A 16268-nucleotide genomic window follows, 5' to 3' on the forward strand; every position below is an offset into this window, starting at 1 on the left:
CATTTTACCTATTTTCCTGTTATTTCTTTCACACTCATATTGCAGTTCCACTTCAGTAACGCGTGACACATGTGCACGCTAACGTTTAACGTTTGTCTGTGTCTCCGAAAAAAAGAGAGAGACGTCCTGAAAAACTATTTAGGGAAGAAAGGGTGAGTGAAATCCTTTTCCTTAGAGGGGCGGGTGGGTTAGATCAGGGGGGAGTCTTAGCACTCGGGTAAACCTAGCATTCCTATTCCATTATTCCCATCTCTTGATCAGATCACATTCTTTTTAATCACTTCACAGGCAGCGTCTCCACAGAGCACTGAGAGGGAAGCTGAGACAGTCTTAATTAAAAAACAGAGGTAGAAACACTGTTTGCCATCTTTTTCTTCTAATGGGAACGGGAGCCATTTCCATGCAATGAGATCTGTCCTCATTGTTTTGAGAGAGCGCTCTTTCGGTTCCAAGAAAAAGAGCTTAGTATTTGTTTTTTTCCCCTTTTTCTTCTTTTTGTAGCCTTCGCTTTTTAGACCGAATAGAAAGATGGTAAGACAAGAGAAAGAAAAGCTGTTTCACAGTTAAGTTACAACACGTTGGAGGAATTGTAGAACAGTGTATAGAAAAAGGTGTTAACAGGAGGAAAAGCAGACAAAAAGAACATAGAGAGCCTTTTAATAGAAAGCACGTACTTAAGACTAGTTTTTAAGTCTTTTTGGGTGGTAAAAAAAGTTAACTATTGAGATTGTCTTTTCTGTTTAGCTGGCTTGAAGAATGTATCTGAATCTTTTAATGTCATTTTTGTCAGATCATCAGGCATCTTGAGGATGTCTGGATAATATGCTCTGACTTGTGTAGCAAACAGTAACAGGTTTTTTTTGGGATATGAAATTGATGGGTGCACACCTAAGTTACAAGGATGATTGTCAATGAAACATTGTATGATGCAAAATATCAATATGAAAGCCAGAGGGGCTCTCATCATCCCCGGATACTTGCCTTGTATCAAAACAAGCGTAGCTCTGAGCTGTTTAGCTCTTTTGTGCCTTACTTTATAATTCATAGCCATGTAATGATTCACATGCATAGCCAAAAATGTAGAGACACAGGCAAATCCAGAGGAGGCATCTCTCTCAACACTTCAAGTGTCAAGGAATGCATAATTCATCTCAAACTGCCTGTTTTATGTCCGGATCTGCATTAAGCGATACAGATCCAAAGGAAAGCAACAAACACACATGGTTACACACAACATCTCTGCATAAATTCGACTTTTTCTGCCCCCTGAAAGAAAGGAAAAAGAAAAGCCGGTTGTATAATTACAGCCTCCATATTGCACTTGATACCTTTTAAAGTCTGAATTCAAACAGAAACAAATCACAGGCAGCCGCTGACAAGGTAGACACATGAGGGAGAGTGTGTGTTTTGTGAAGGTTGCTTGTTTTATGATGTGCAGTGGGTTTTGTGTTAACGTCGCTGGAATGTTGTGTGCGGCTCACACACTCACCCAGCGCCCACAGGCCCTGGAGGCACAGCTGCTGGCTCTGTGATCTTACACCGAGAGATGCAGAAATTATCACAGGAGAACACTGTAATCTAGCCCCCGCTTCCCTGCCAAACGTGTGTTTTTGGAGATGTACATTCCTCTCGGCTTGCATAAATGACCCCCCCCCCCCTCTGCAACTTTGCCACTGCACACAGACACACTTTTTTCCTGTTTTGTGTGAAGCTAATTCTAATAGGTGCTAATTTAGCACTAATTGCTGCACAGTTTTGCTCTCAGGGCATTTGGGAGAAATCTCAGGTCTTTTTCACAGCATTGTATTGTGCAGATCACCCCGACCAACTTGTTTATTGTACAAGATGTTTATTTTTACTTGTTATAGCTTATATACATTTTCTAGAATAGGTATTTTTATTTTTTATATCTGTGTGTGATTCCTTCTGTTAGCTGATTTAATGAATTGGTAAAACTATCTTCTATATTATTCATGTTGATATGGCAAATATATTTAGCCAAGGCGTATTTAAACTAATCCCAAAATTGCTTTGTACCAGAATAGGTATCACAAAAAATGATTTGAACATAGCTAGGTAGGGAAAGAATGGCTGTAATTGTTGTTTAATTTTATATCATCTTTTACCCTTATTTACATTTGAGGGAAAAGGTACTTTTCTAAATTGCATCGTGTTCAATAAGCTATTATCAGATTTCCTATATTCTTGAGAATAATTAGAAAATAAAGCCTGGCACGGCAGACAGGGCTGCTGTTTTAAAATTCAGAGTCTGTCTTCAATGTATTTCATTTTAATTGAAAGCACAGCAGATGCAAGCCTGTCATTGTTGGCCTTCTCCACAAATCTCTACCTCTTTTGCAGACATAGATATCACCCTGAAATTTGGAGCAGCTGGGTTTCTCTTCACACTCTGGGCCTTATTCTCTGTGGTTGGGCATATATTTTAGATCCAACTCTGTTCTGCATCCAAACTTATGTGCCGAGTCTCAGTCTTTTGCATTGCCAGCCTTGAGAATAAATTGTCTGTGGTCTTGTATGATTGAAGGGTTTTCATCAGCAAGGTGCGCGTATGATTTGTGAAAGCCAGGAGAGCCCCTGATTGAGGCAGTGACTGTTGGGAGATGGGCAGCCATCCAGGATAGATAACATCGCTATGGTATTTCAAATTGTGTGCTTGGGTTTTTGTGAGCAAGGATGAAAAATGAAAAACAAAAAAGTGAAAAGAAATTGCAAGATGGCTCTCCTGGGGTGACTGGACTGGGTGTGCTAAATATTAATTTTTAGGTTGGGGTGATTGTCAGAGAGGCCAAAGTGTGGTTTAGAATTTGGATGGCTGCTTAATCAGGGGCTGTTAGATACCTGCAGGGGGATTTCTCATATGGAAGATTTTGAGTAAGCTGATTTTCTGAGTAACATTATATACCACCCATCTCTGCCAAAATGGTCATGATTTGAATGTGGTGGTCCTTCCCCCTTTACGTTGCTTATTGTAATTATGTTGCATTGATAAAGGGGCTCACAGAAGCTTTTGTGTGGCAGTGAACTGATCAAAAGGGGAGTGCTGCTCTAGTTATTGGGAGAGCCTATACTCAAACTTCTTTTAACAATTGAAACCTCTTGTTAACCTCAGCTAAAATCAGTGTGTGTCTGTGCATTGAAAAAATCAAGCAGCTTCTATTTTCCATAACTGCTGCTCATTTCTGAGCTAATTCATGAGTAATTGCCACACAGGAATTTTCTCTAAAACATCAAGGACAGTACTTGCTGAATATTAGGTCCGCCATCATTATACACGTTCTAATGTCTTTTCTCTCTTGTTTTTTTTTTTATTTATGCAGGTCCCTGACAGGCTGGATGAAATGAGATCCCCATGTAGCGATTACCATGGAAACTTGTGACTCCCCTTCTCTCTTAAGGCAGGAAAATGGGCAGCAGATATCAAAGCTACGTGAGACGACACATCTTGATAATGAGGTGCCAGAGAAAGTCCCTGGGATGGAGCCTGACAAGGAAAACAGCCCTGCGGATGACAACCTGAGGACGGAGGAGAGCCTTCGAGAGATCGCATCGGGATTGAGTGCAGAGAATGCGATAGGCACGGCCACTAAAGAGATCCCTTGCAACGAATGTGCCACTTCCTTCTCGAGTTTACAAAAATATATGGAGCACCACTGCCCGAATGCTCGCCTTCCTCTTCTGAAGGACGAGAATGAAAGCGAGGTCAGTGACCTTGAGGACAGCGATGTAGAGAACCTGACAGGAGAGATAGTTTACCAGCCAGATGGCTCAGCTTTTATTCTTGAGGACTCCAAAGAAGGTGGTCAGAATGCCCAGTCAGGGGTCAAAAGCCTCTTCTCCCCAGCACTGTTTTCAAACTCCCAAACTGCTGCAGGGGACAAGACTGAGCAGTCGGCCACAGCCCCCATGTCCTTTTATCCACAAGTGATCAATACCTTTCACATCGCTTCATCCCTCGGGAAACCTTTTACGGCCGATCAGGCTTTCCCAAATACCTCAGCATTAGCAGGAGAAGGTCCTGTGTTGCACAGTTTCCGTGTCTACGATCTCCGACACAAGAGTGATAAAGACTATCTTACCATTGATGGTGCAGCCAAAAACTCCTGTGTGTCCAAAGATGTTCCAAACAATGTGGACTTGTCTAAATTTGATGGTTGCATTAGTGATGGGAAAAGGAAACCTATTCTGAGTGTTTTCTTGTGCAAATTGTCTTTTGGTTATAGTAGGTCATTTGTAACCCATGCTGTGCATGATCATCGAATGACCCTCAATGAGCAGGAGCAAAAGCTCCTTAGTAATAAATATGTCTCTGCCATCATACAGGGCATTGGTAAAGACAAAGAACCTCTTATAAGCTTTCTGGAACCAAAAAAAAACAATTCTATGTTACCACACTTTTCTACTGCAAACTTCATGGGCCCTGATCCAGGCATTCGCAGCCTGTGGAACACCTTTCACATGGAAAACGGTGATTCCCTACAGGCTGGTTTTGCCTTTCTGAAAGGTAGTGCCAGTTTGGCATCTTCTGCAGACCAGTCGCCCAGAAGTGCCCAGATGCCAAAGGCTGAACTAAACCTCGGGGTTATGGCCACTTCGGCTCTCAAGTCCCCGGTCAGCTCTGTGTCTCTCCAGCGCTCATCACCAGGGGCTGGGTATAGGGATCAGGAGAGCAACTGTGAACGGCAAAAGGACCTTAGCACTTTGCATGCAAATGGTGAGCTCCCTATCAAAAGCGAGCCTAGAGATGTTGCCGACGCTGAGGAGGAAGACATGTATTCAAATGAGCTTGATGACGATGGTGTTTGTGAACTTGGGGATAGTACCAGTAGCAAAGATTTCCCTCTCTTAAACCAAAGCATTTCTCCTTTATCGTCCAGTGTGCTAAAATTTACTGAAAGGGGTACTACTTCCTCTGTGACTGTTGCCAATGACTTTGAGAAGACAAAGCATGCTGCTGCCAACTTGGACTACAGCAATGATTCTACTAGTGGAGGCAGCAAAGACAGCTGCGACTCCATCAGTGGCAGAGGTGGCAGTCCGCCATCTCTTCCTCTTGACCTGATGCGACGAGATGATGAAAGCCCAGGTCCCCTGCACCAGCATGCTGCCACTCCCAGCACCCCTGGCACCCCTGGTCCAGGAGAAGGCTCTCCTGGAAGTGGAATTGAATGCCCAAAGTGTGACACTGTCTTAGGTTCTTCACGGTCACTTGGTGGTCACATGACCATGATGCACTCACGGAACTCCTGCAAGACGTTGAAATGTCCCAAATGCAATTGGCATTACAAGTACCAACAGACCCTGGATGCTCACATGAAGGAGAAGCACCCAGAGTCTGGAGGCTCTTGTGTCTATTGCCGCACAGGCCAGCCTCACCCACGACTAGCCAGGGGCGAAAGCTACACCTGCGGCTACAAACCTTTCCGCTGCGAGGTGTGCAACTACTCAACAACCACCAAAGGCAACCTTAGCATACACATGCAGTCGGACAAGCACCTCAACAATGTGCAGACATTGCAGAACGGAGGAACTGAAGCCATCTATAACCACACCACTCCTGTGACAAACACAAGTCTGACCGGATGTGGCACACCCTCACCCTCCAAGCCCAAACAGAAACCTACGTGGCGATGTGAGGTCTGTGACTATGAGACCAATGTGGCGCGCAACTTGCGCATTCACATGACAAGTGAGAAACACATGCACAATATGATGCTGCTTCAGCAGAACATGAAACAGATCCAGCACAACCTGCATTTGGGTTTGGCGCCTGCTGAGGCAGAACTCTACCAGTACTACCTGGCCCAGAACATTGGCCTCACCGGGATGAAACTGGAGAACTCTTCAGACCCACAGATGATGATCAACCCCTTCCAGCTTGACCCTAGCACTGCTGCAGCGCTGACTCCTGGTCATGGTGAGTAGCTTTCCCTTGGACATGCTTGTCACTCACTTTCCTTTGTTCTCTCTCTCCTTCACTGACTCTGGTCTTTTTACTCCTGTCATTATTGAATCCTGCTCCCGACCTGTTCTGTGATTTGTGATGCTGTGTGAGAACCTGTTTCCCTATTTTCTTTAGATTTGTTCTTCGCTCCACCCAGAAAAACCTTTTCTTAACACTTGCTGCAGGGAGCACATTGCCAGCACACAACACTAGCTGCAGCAGTTTTATTCTTTTACTTTGTCGATCAAGACCAAACACAGCCTTTTTGTTTTCTGTCTCTCTGTTTCTGAAAGCCAATAGCCTTGTGCATTAATTTAATGAATTTTACCTCCATAACCAGTATAGACTGACACACATGCATTAGTATGTCGATAAATATTGTTTCAACAGAAAAACAAAATCCTCTTTCATCCAGCAACTCAGAAACGCTCTCTTTAACAAAATGCAATATCAGTACCTTGTCTTGCTCTTGTGTAATTATTAACTTTCAAAGCTTTTAACCAGAGGGTTGAGAGTATGGAAAATGATCTAGTTTTCTTCTAAAAGTGTAGAGATCAAAGGACTAAATTACAATTAGATGTAAGATGATCTGTTTCTTATTATTTGAATTTTTAGGACTACTATTGAGGCAGGCTTATTTTATATTGATCAGTTTCATGTCTTAAAAGAGGGGAAAAAACATACCCGAGTACAAACTCTGGAATGCCTAGTAGGAGTAATTAAAGCTATCTGATGAGGGAGTTTAGAACTTGAAAGGGATGATTGTAATTGATCCTGATTCAATCCTATTATAGCTTTTTATAGTTAAGGCTTTATAAAAGCCATACTCCTTACTGGGGCTTTATTTTATCAAATCCTTTTGTTAGGGTGCCCTACACCACTCTCTCAGCTCTTTTTAAATTTCATTTAATAAAAAAAAAAACCTTTTCTCTATTTCTCCTCCCTGTGACTGTGCCCCACCTTCTCTCCCTCTCATTCCCTCTCTCTCTCTGTCTCTCTGTCTCTCTCTCTCTCTCTCTCTCTTTCCCCGCAGTAAATAATGAGTTGCCTGCGGAGCTGCGTCTTGCGAGTGGTCAGCTAATGGGTGATGACCTGTCCGTCCTCTCTGCTGGGGAGCTGTCACCCTTGCATCAACGACCCCGCTGCTGAAACTCTTCCAGTGCGCAGTGTGCAACAATTCAGCTCTGACAGCCTGGAGGCCCTCAGCGGGCACGTGGCCACGGAGCGATCGCTTCCGGAAGAGGAGTGGAGGGCCGTGATGGGAGACGTCTACCAGTGCAAGCTGTGCAACTACAACACGCAGCTCAAGGCCAATTTCCAGCTTCACTGCAAGACCGACAAACACATGCAGAAGTATCAGCTGGTGGCTCACATCAAGGAAGGTGGCAAAGCCAACCAGTGGCGTCTCAAGTGCATTGCCATCGGCAACCCTGTGCACCTGAAGTGCAACGCCTGCGACTACTACAGCAACAGTGTGGAGAAGCTGAGACTGCACGCGACCAACCAGAGGCACGAAGCAGCGCTGAAGGTCTACAAGGTCAGTAATGCTTTACTCTGTGTTGAACTGTGTTATGACCCACTGTCCTAGTTCTGTATGTTCTCAGTGTCACTTAAGTTAATATTTACCTGTATTGCATTATATGCATGTTGTCACTGTATTTGACAGCGTTGAGTCGGACAGATAATTCAGTGGTCATGGTCAAGAGAACACAAATAGTGGACGTTTAATTTCTAACACCTTGAGCGTGTGTGAGTGTGTGTTTTTTTTTTTTTAATGATGTCTGATGATTAGTCCAGCTGAAAAATTGATTTGGCCTTCCATGCTCACCCCTTTCCCAGTTTCCTCTGCTCTCTTTCCTGTAAAGACAGGTATATGCCAGTCAACCTGTTTACATGATGCCTTTCAAAAATCAAACCTAATTGAATTTATGCCTGAAATATCAATATTTTTAACAGTTTGTTACTGTTATAGCGCTTTACTGAATTTTCTCCTTTCAGGAAAGCTGCCCTACCAGCCAGTAAATGGCAACAAACGAGAACAGCTGACAAATTTTGATCATGACCGTTGACTGTTGTCTACCTGCATGCATATGAAAAGGAAATAAGTCTTGGTTGTTTTTAGATTACCCCATGTTTTTTTAAAAACAAACAAGTCATGTTTTGATGTTGTCGACGTTCTCTTTTTGATTTGCGGGTCATATTTTACGGCATCGCTCCAGGCAGATAACTGATCCACAGCAGTGGGGGTTGAACAGAGGCCACTGCAGCTTCATCCTGTTCTTAAGTGCATTTGGGTGTTGACTTACTGGACTTGTGTGATTGCCTGAAACAATAATACTAACATCCTGAAATCATAGACCAGCATCACATCCCAGACACATTAGTGGACTCCTCTGGATAAACTGTATTAACTTAATGAGGATCTATTGACCAGCATTAGTCACTTTTGACTTGTGTGTGCTCGTAAGCCGGACTCCGCTGTATATTTAGAAAAGTGATTTTAGCAGCTGACAGTGGCTAGGCTGCATATAAAATTGGCAACTTTGGAATGATAACATTAATGGGAACAATTCATTACTTTGACCCCATTGTGCATATATTCATTCAAAAAGGCCCTTTTATAAGCAAAGTACAACTTTTTTCACTCTTGAAAATGATTTAGGTCAGAACTGAATGCTCAAAAAGGCCTTCTGAGAATAATAAATGGTACGTTTCTACTTGTAGTTCTTTTTTTTATAAATAGAACTTTAAGCTGCTTCGTGTTATTAATGTATTCAGACAGTGTTAGAAATACAGAGCAAGTAACTAAACAACAAAGAGCAAATCCTCCAATAGGTGAAGTCAGCATGAGGCAAATACACGGCTAAAAGAATCGCATGTGGTATTTGGAGGCCTGGCATTAAAGACACAGTCCATGGGAATGTTTTGAAATCCTTAGCAGTTTAGAAAGGGGTGGGGGGTCAGGGGGCTTGGCTAATTCTCTAAGCAAATAAAAAGGCTCCATGGCAACAGAGAGCATTTCAGATCACGTCGAAAGACAAATAGATTGGAGATTAGAGAAAGAGAAAGGCCTGGCTTAGCTATGATCTTAGTAAGTCTCACAGTAGATTTGTATCTTCACGTGCACGTGTGGTTGGGTCACTGCCTGATTATTGACATGATTGTTTGTGTTAATTCTGAAAGGTTTAATTAGAGTTTACCTGAATTTTCAGGAGCATCTTTGACACATGCATTCTTTTCTAGAACAATGGATGTCCATGGAGAGTATGTAGGTTTAAAATGGTCCTGACAGTTGTAGTTCTTTAGAAATGTGAAAGATCTAGTCAAACAGTGACTGTCTGTAGTTTATATGTTTTTATTAAAAGTACTTGTTAAGGTTAAAACTAAAAGGCATTAGCACTCAAATGGACTCCCACCCATTTGAGGTTTTATTGGCTCACAGTGTCAGAGCAGGTGATGGGTCTGAATTTTGATGGAGAGAAATGGGTGTCCATTTGACACAGAGGGGGTGAGGGGGTTCGCTCTGGCTCTCTCATCTCCTTGCGCCCCCACCTTTACTCGGGGAGAGGGAAATCTGTTCTACAGATGGGGCTTCTAATGCTTTTGGCAGGAACCAGGCTGTTTCTATCATGTATATTTGGTAGTAAATGTTGGAGAAAAGAAAAAGAGGTTTCTTTATTTGACCAGAAAAACACCTCTGCTTTTATGTTCAAAGGTGAAAGGGTAGCGCACTAAAGAACAAAGTATTGATGACCTTTCCATATGGGCCCCTAAACACAAGGTATCTTTATGGCCCAAAATGATTGAGGATACAAACAAAAAGCATATTCAGTATTTTTATTGAAGCTTTGTACCTCCGACGATTTTGTAGAGGGGAATTCAGTTTTTCCAGACATTAAAAAAAAACAACTTAAATTACATTAGCAGTGCTTTTTTCCCTCTTTTTTTGCAAGGGTTTAGCTTCTCATAGGTGGTTTTAAAGCTCCCAAGCCCACACCTAAAACAGCCTTGGATTTTCTTCAATATTATGAAGTCGTTTTGCTATTAAAATAAATACAATGCACATTCTTGACCTCTTAGTGTTTGGCTTTAGCTTACAATAATGATTTATTGTCATTATACAATTATCGTTAATAAGCACTCAAATAAACCCAGATGTAGTCGAGTGTAAATCTGTCAAGGCCATTCAAAAGCGGTGTAACGCTTGATTAAGAAACGATGAGAAATGTGTGTTTCTCCAAAGACTCGATTTGCGCTGGGCATTTGGGTCATTTATAGCCAAGAATGTTCATGGTCAATGTGTTGGAAGCCAGGGGAAAGGCAGATACAACCCGCACCTGTTCACCAGGTGGTCCTCGCTGTGCTGTGCTCTTCTCTTCTATCTCCCACTCCATCTCTCTTTTTCCCTCCCCCACTGTTTGTCTATTCCTTTCTCTCTCTGTACTTCCTCTCTCTGGAGGCTTGTGTGCAGCACACACAAGGATGTCCAGTGTGTATCCCCCAGTTGAGCGTCAGGAGCTATGAACTGCTTAATTACAGCAGGCACCCCCCTCCCAGAGCATCCGTCATCAGTCAAGCAGAATTTTCTGTTTGTATGGAATCCAAGGCTCCATTTCCATATTTGAATTTTCCTCCTCCTGTCTTTTTTCCCCTTCCTTGTCTCGTTTTGAGCCACAGGGGCCGTGGCACACATAATGCACCTCTTTCTGGAGGAGGCAGGCGAAGAGATGGAGCTGCAGCGACTGGCTTTCTGTGGCCTTGTCCCCAGGGAGAGGCAGATAGCCCATCTCATTATCCATGATACGGGTGGCAACACCATTGGTCAGGGCAGGGAAATGAGAGGGGAAATTAAAAGAGGGGAGCATAGAAAAAAGGGAGGAGAATAGAATGCGAGAGTGAGGAGACTGGAATTTTAGATTTATCAAAATCCCCTTTTTGTAAATATTTTTTCATTCTCATTCCCCCTTTTTTCCTTTCTCTCTTTTACTCTGTCTTTCTAAACCAAGATGGCTGCCGATTGATGGGCACATTATATTACAGCACATTCATTACTGAAGGTCAGCCTTACTCCTCCTCATTTGAAAATCAAATGCCCCATATATATGCAGCTCAAATTATTGTCTGTCATTTCCCCGATCTGATGCTAAAATGGACAGGAGATTGAGTTGAGGGTATTTGCATAAAAAGCCATTGTGCTATTGAGGAATGAGGAGGGTCTGTTTCGCATACCCCCTCATATAGCATCAATATCATCGTTGGTGCTGTTGCTCAGCACACATTGTGCTTTATTTTGGGGTTTTTGTCACATTTAAAAAATAAACAGGCTGATTTCCAATGAGTGTCTCTAATTTTAAGCACCATTCTCATGTTATTTCACACCTGTGTTTTGTTCTGTCTCATTCTGCAGAACACACATGATATTTCTGAGAATGTGTCAACTGTTTTTGTACAATTTTATTAAAATAATGGGGGTTCAAATTAATTTGTAGATTGTAGAATATTCTTTCCTTTTTTTTTTACCAAAGGAGGGTCAAAAGGGTAGAAACCAGAGACACAAGTGTGTGTAAAAAACAAAACAAAATAAATACAAATTTGTTCAGGCATTTTTTTTTTTTTTTCCATCTTAAAGACATAGTTCAATCAAAAAAAGTAGATTTACACTGCCTCAGGGCAACCAATAATGTAGATTATTATTTTCCCCTAAAATATCAAGAGGATTTTAAGGTGAAAGCATGGTCATTGGTGATTCAGCTACTAGCACTTTCAGAGTCAATACAGTATACAATCAAAATAAAAACAAGTCGTGGTATATGATGATGCACTGAAGTGTTATGAAGCAAAATGCTCAGTCTTAAGAAGATTTTCAACAAATGAGTGTTTATTTTTATGCTATCTGCAAAAATATAGCATCTACCCTTTATGAAGCATCCAAACCTAGGAGGAGATAAGAGAGAATGGCCTAAAGAGAAAAGCATGGCACTGCTCAGCTTCTGCTGTTTGTCAATAAAAGCCGGTCTGCCACTGTACCAGAGGGCTTTGCACAGGTCCAAATGACCTTATGTGAGCCCTCGCTTTACTTTCCGAACGCAAACAAAACCACAGGCGTACAAACGCGTCCGTTTATCCACTTACTCTCTGCAGGCATAAAAGTATGTCAGCACTCTCTCAGCCTCTCGCTATGACCCGACAGCGGGGCCAGATTATTCAGACGCTCTCGTCTTTCACCTGCACGCGGATTACAATGGGAATCTTTCAGGGGAGGGCGCAGGGGGGAGGGGGTATAATTAAAGCATACAGACAGACGAGTGTGGGTGCAAACACAAAGCCCAGGCTTCAGCTAGGCCCTGCTGTCATTAATCCTCATAGATATTAATAGGTATTTCTCCCATCATGCCCTCCCCGCTTGCAAGCAGATGGTCAACTCCACACCGGCCCCACAGGACTAACGTTTGCTGATGGACAACTTAAAGCATCGTGTTAAAGTGTGGCACCCCTTCTCGGTTTGTGTCTTTCCTGCTTTGCTGTTTTCTTTCCTTTCCATTTTGAGAGATGAGTGCGGGGGAATCAAATGAGGATGCTCTGATATTAATAACCAGATGTGATCTTCCTGTTGGCCCTGGGTCAGAGAGGCCGAGCAGGTCAGCCCATTTGTCTCTGTGCAGGCACTGTGAAGGCTATTGAGGCTGACAGGTATGGGAACCATAGCAAGACTTACCGAGCCCTGAAGGGAGCGTGGCACTCCTAGGAACAAAGAGTGGCAGGAGTTTGTCATTTTTACCCCTTTTCTTTCTTTTACTCATTTTTTTCCCCTTTTTCCTTCTTTTTTTTGCTCCCCCCTCCACCCGTCCATTTCTCATGGGATTTGAGCCCAGCTTAACAAAGGATGACTCACAGTTCTCTGATAAGGCCAGCCGTGGAAGGACTTGAATTGCAATAATATGATATTCTTGGTGAAATAGCTGGCTGAAGGTAATTAGCTTTGTTTTAACTCTCCAGACACAGACAGAGAGCAAACATATGACTTTGTCTGGAAAGCATTATTGGACAATAAATGTATGCCTGAACATCACACATCCCCCTGAGGCCTCCCCTGTAACTCAGCAGAGCTTTTTTCTTGCAGCGCTAACCTTTATTTTTCCAGTTATCCTATTTAGGTAGCTACATGCAGCCTGCATGTTTAAAAAAACGAAAAAAGAATCGCCCTGAAGATTATTAGGTCGGTCAACAATTAACGGCAAAGAGAGAGAGAGAGAGTTTGCAGAAAAGATTGGAATTAAGATCAATATTGACGTGTGTCGTTTAATAAGAGCCACGGCCCAGAACGGATGCCCGAGTGAAGACAGAGCAGCAGTCATGGGTGGCAGTTTTTGCTCACATTAACAGACCTGAATGCAAGAAAGCATTCCTCAAGTAATTGATTTTAAACATTAGGTGCTCACTGAATAGATAAGTAGAGTGTGATATTCGATTACAGAGCAAAGAACTCATTTAACCTCCTGTTCTTTCCTGGCCAGGATTTCCAACACAATACGATTTACCTCCCCTTAGGTTCAGCAGGATTAGACTGCTACTAGTAATCCTTAATGCTTTGAAATAGATCTGATAGAAGTCCCACTCACTTGTTTGGGATTACACTCATGATTTTTTTTCCACATTTAGTTAAATTAACCCATCGAATTAGAATTTGTCTACCTGTTAAAAATACCTCTGTGAGATCCAGTTGACGGTTTTCTAACGCACTGTATTCTCCTTGGTTTCCCCTTAATATCATGCTTTAATGGTCCACCTAAAGGTGCAGTGTGTTTGAAAAGAAGCCTGTCTCATTTTTGTAATTTTCCGGAGAACAAAGGCAAACATTTCAGTAATCTTCAAAGTGGCCAGTGGTATGTCGAGTGGACCGTGGAATGCAAGCAATGGCCAGGGCTTTTCAGCGCAAAAACAATGGCTTTCCTTTTATGGGTAGTAACTGCATAAACTGTGGTTGAAGCATTAGCTGTATCAGTTGTATCGACTTACAATACCGCAGTTTGAATTGATGTGTTTATGTGCATTAGAAGTGGTAGAGCATTTCTATTTGCCTGTATGTATTTAAAGTTCTTAATATATCCCTGCCAGCTCTTGATGTGTGGGTTAGTGGGTGGGTAAGGTGTTATTTACTCAGACTCTTTTGATACAGCACAGGTTAAAAGCGTTCACCCCTACAGGCTCGACTCCTGAAGATCTTCGTAGGCAATATGCAAAGCGTTCGACTAAGAAGGGCTCCCATTGAGGAGTGAGAACAGCAAAGCAAGAGGCAGGGCTCTTTAAACAAGCTCCTCTCCGTGATCCCTGCGCTCTCTTCCTCCCTCCCTCTTTCCCTCCTCCTATAATAGGATGCAAATCAGGGACCCTCCTCTATGTTGTTGTGGAAGGGGAGAAGGCAGATGGAACATGAAAGGGTTTAATGTTTAAAAGTATGAATAGGGAAAACACGCAGCGGTGAGCCGGGGCTCATTCCGCTCTTATCAGATACACGAGGTGGGAGATTGTCTCATCTTTGCATGGGCTGGTTTTAAAGGAAAGATTTCAGCCCATAGAGCATGCATCATAATTAGTCGGAATGCTACAGGCTATCACACTGTACCGGCTTAGGGTCACGCACATGTATCATCCTTTCCGGTGCATCCCACCTGAGACTATGTGCTCATAACTCTATGTTTGCATTAAAAACATATGGTAAGATGTGAGGGGAGGGGGTGATTTTCTAGAAAACTGCACATTATTATATCAAACCATATAATTACTTATTATTCATATATTTAGTATTTGAAATTAAGCAAATCAGCACACCTAAAATATTACATTTAAATCAGTTAGTTTTCAATGTTACATTTTGTTAAACTCATGTGTAATTAACATGTAATGATTGAAATATATATTTTTAAATCTAACAATTATTGTTTTTATTATTATTGTTGTTAAAGGTGCTGTATGTAAGTTTTTGACTCTTCTAAAGCAGATATTGCAGATATTTAAGAAACATGCCTAGTGAACATTCTTGTTTATCTGAAAAACAATGCTGAAGTCAGATATTCTGCTTTGAAAATGTGCGTTATGTGCCGGAACACTTTGTTTTGGTTCTTTTAACCCGTCCAATGCCACTTTAGCCAATTATATTTCAGCACCCCGGGTTGCCTTGTTGGAAAACAAAAAATTTCATTCATTCATTCATTCAGAAAAGCTCTCAAAGCATGCGCACGTGACCAAAATGCAACCTCCGGTGGACAGTAGCAGACTCCGAAATGAGACGCAGATTCAGAGTTTAACATGAGGTTATTAATTAGTAAATAATATAAATATTACGAGCGTAAACATTAGGTGAGCATGTTACATTGTAACCGTGTGTCCTAACAACACACAGAAGTAAATACAGCCATCTAAATAAAGCCATAAATAGCACAAAATATGCACTCACTCATGAAATTGTAAGGTTTATAATTTAATGAATACATATTAAACCTCTTTATCATAATTAAATGTAGATGGTGAATCATTGACTCAGTATATGTTGGTTTGCATTATTTCACAGTTCTAAAGTTTAATTTTAGACGGTTTATTTTTTGATCTGAGGTGAACTATCTGCTGCTGCTTTCTGTAGTATGGCAATAAAAGTCATATAAAATGCCATACAAACTCACATTGTTAGCATTTAACACTGAATAAAGCACATGTTGTGTACCTGAGGTGATCATTGTCATAGTTTATCCTGTTGTTCACCTGTGAGAAATAGAAGCCGTTTCTAATATATCAATTCGAGGTGTTAGTTGGGACAACAACTCCTTTTAATATGGAACATATTCCATCTATCACGTGCCGTTGCTTTTAGTTAAAACACGACTTAAATCAGCCTTTAGGCTCGATACTCATTAATGTTAATGTTGTCAATCTGGCAACCTGTGCTTGCATTTATTTTGATCCAAGAATGCAATACCTAGTTCAACCACTGGGTGTCAAACTTACATACTGAACCTTTAATATTGTTAGAACTAATTTTATGATTTTTTTTTTGCTAATATAATTACAAAGCATTTTTGTACAGAATCTTAGAGATTCACATATTTCTACTCTGTTCTCTACATTGCTATTATAAAGCTTGGAAAGTTTGATGACTTATTTGTTATCTTTTATTTAATTATTATTATTTTCCAGAATTACGTCTTTCTTTATTTGATGGAATAGCTTTGCACACCCTGTTTTCGTTGTGAAGCCAGATTTTAGACTTGCCACCATGCTTAATTTCTTAAGTTTTTTTTGTGATGGTGTTGTT

The 16268-nt window shown here is 41.6% G+C and overlaps 1 protein-coding gene across 1 annotated transcript in view; it reads left to right on the top strand.

Moving 5' to 3' along the window:
* The window catches only part of zfhx4 (zinc finger homeobox 4), a 77348-nt gene that overhangs the window by 12100 nt on the left and 48980 nt on the right, over positions 1-16268 (top strand). The window contains 4 exon segments of the mRNA XM_056450652.1: positions 3339-5935; positions 6996-7087; positions 7090-7135; positions 7138-7499. Of these exon segments, the coding sequence (XP_056306627.1) occupies positions 3385-5935; positions 6996-7087; positions 7090-7135; positions 7138-7499 (3051 nt within the window). The 5' untranslated portion in view covers positions 3339-3384.

The sequence above is a fragment of the Danio aesculapii genome, chromosome 24, assembly GCF_903798145.1.
Source record: "Danio aesculapii chromosome 24, fDanAes4.1, whole genome shotgun sequence".
Classification (NCBI taxonomy): Eukaryota; Metazoa; Chordata; class Actinopteri; order Cypriniformes; family Danionidae; genus Danio; species Danio aesculapii.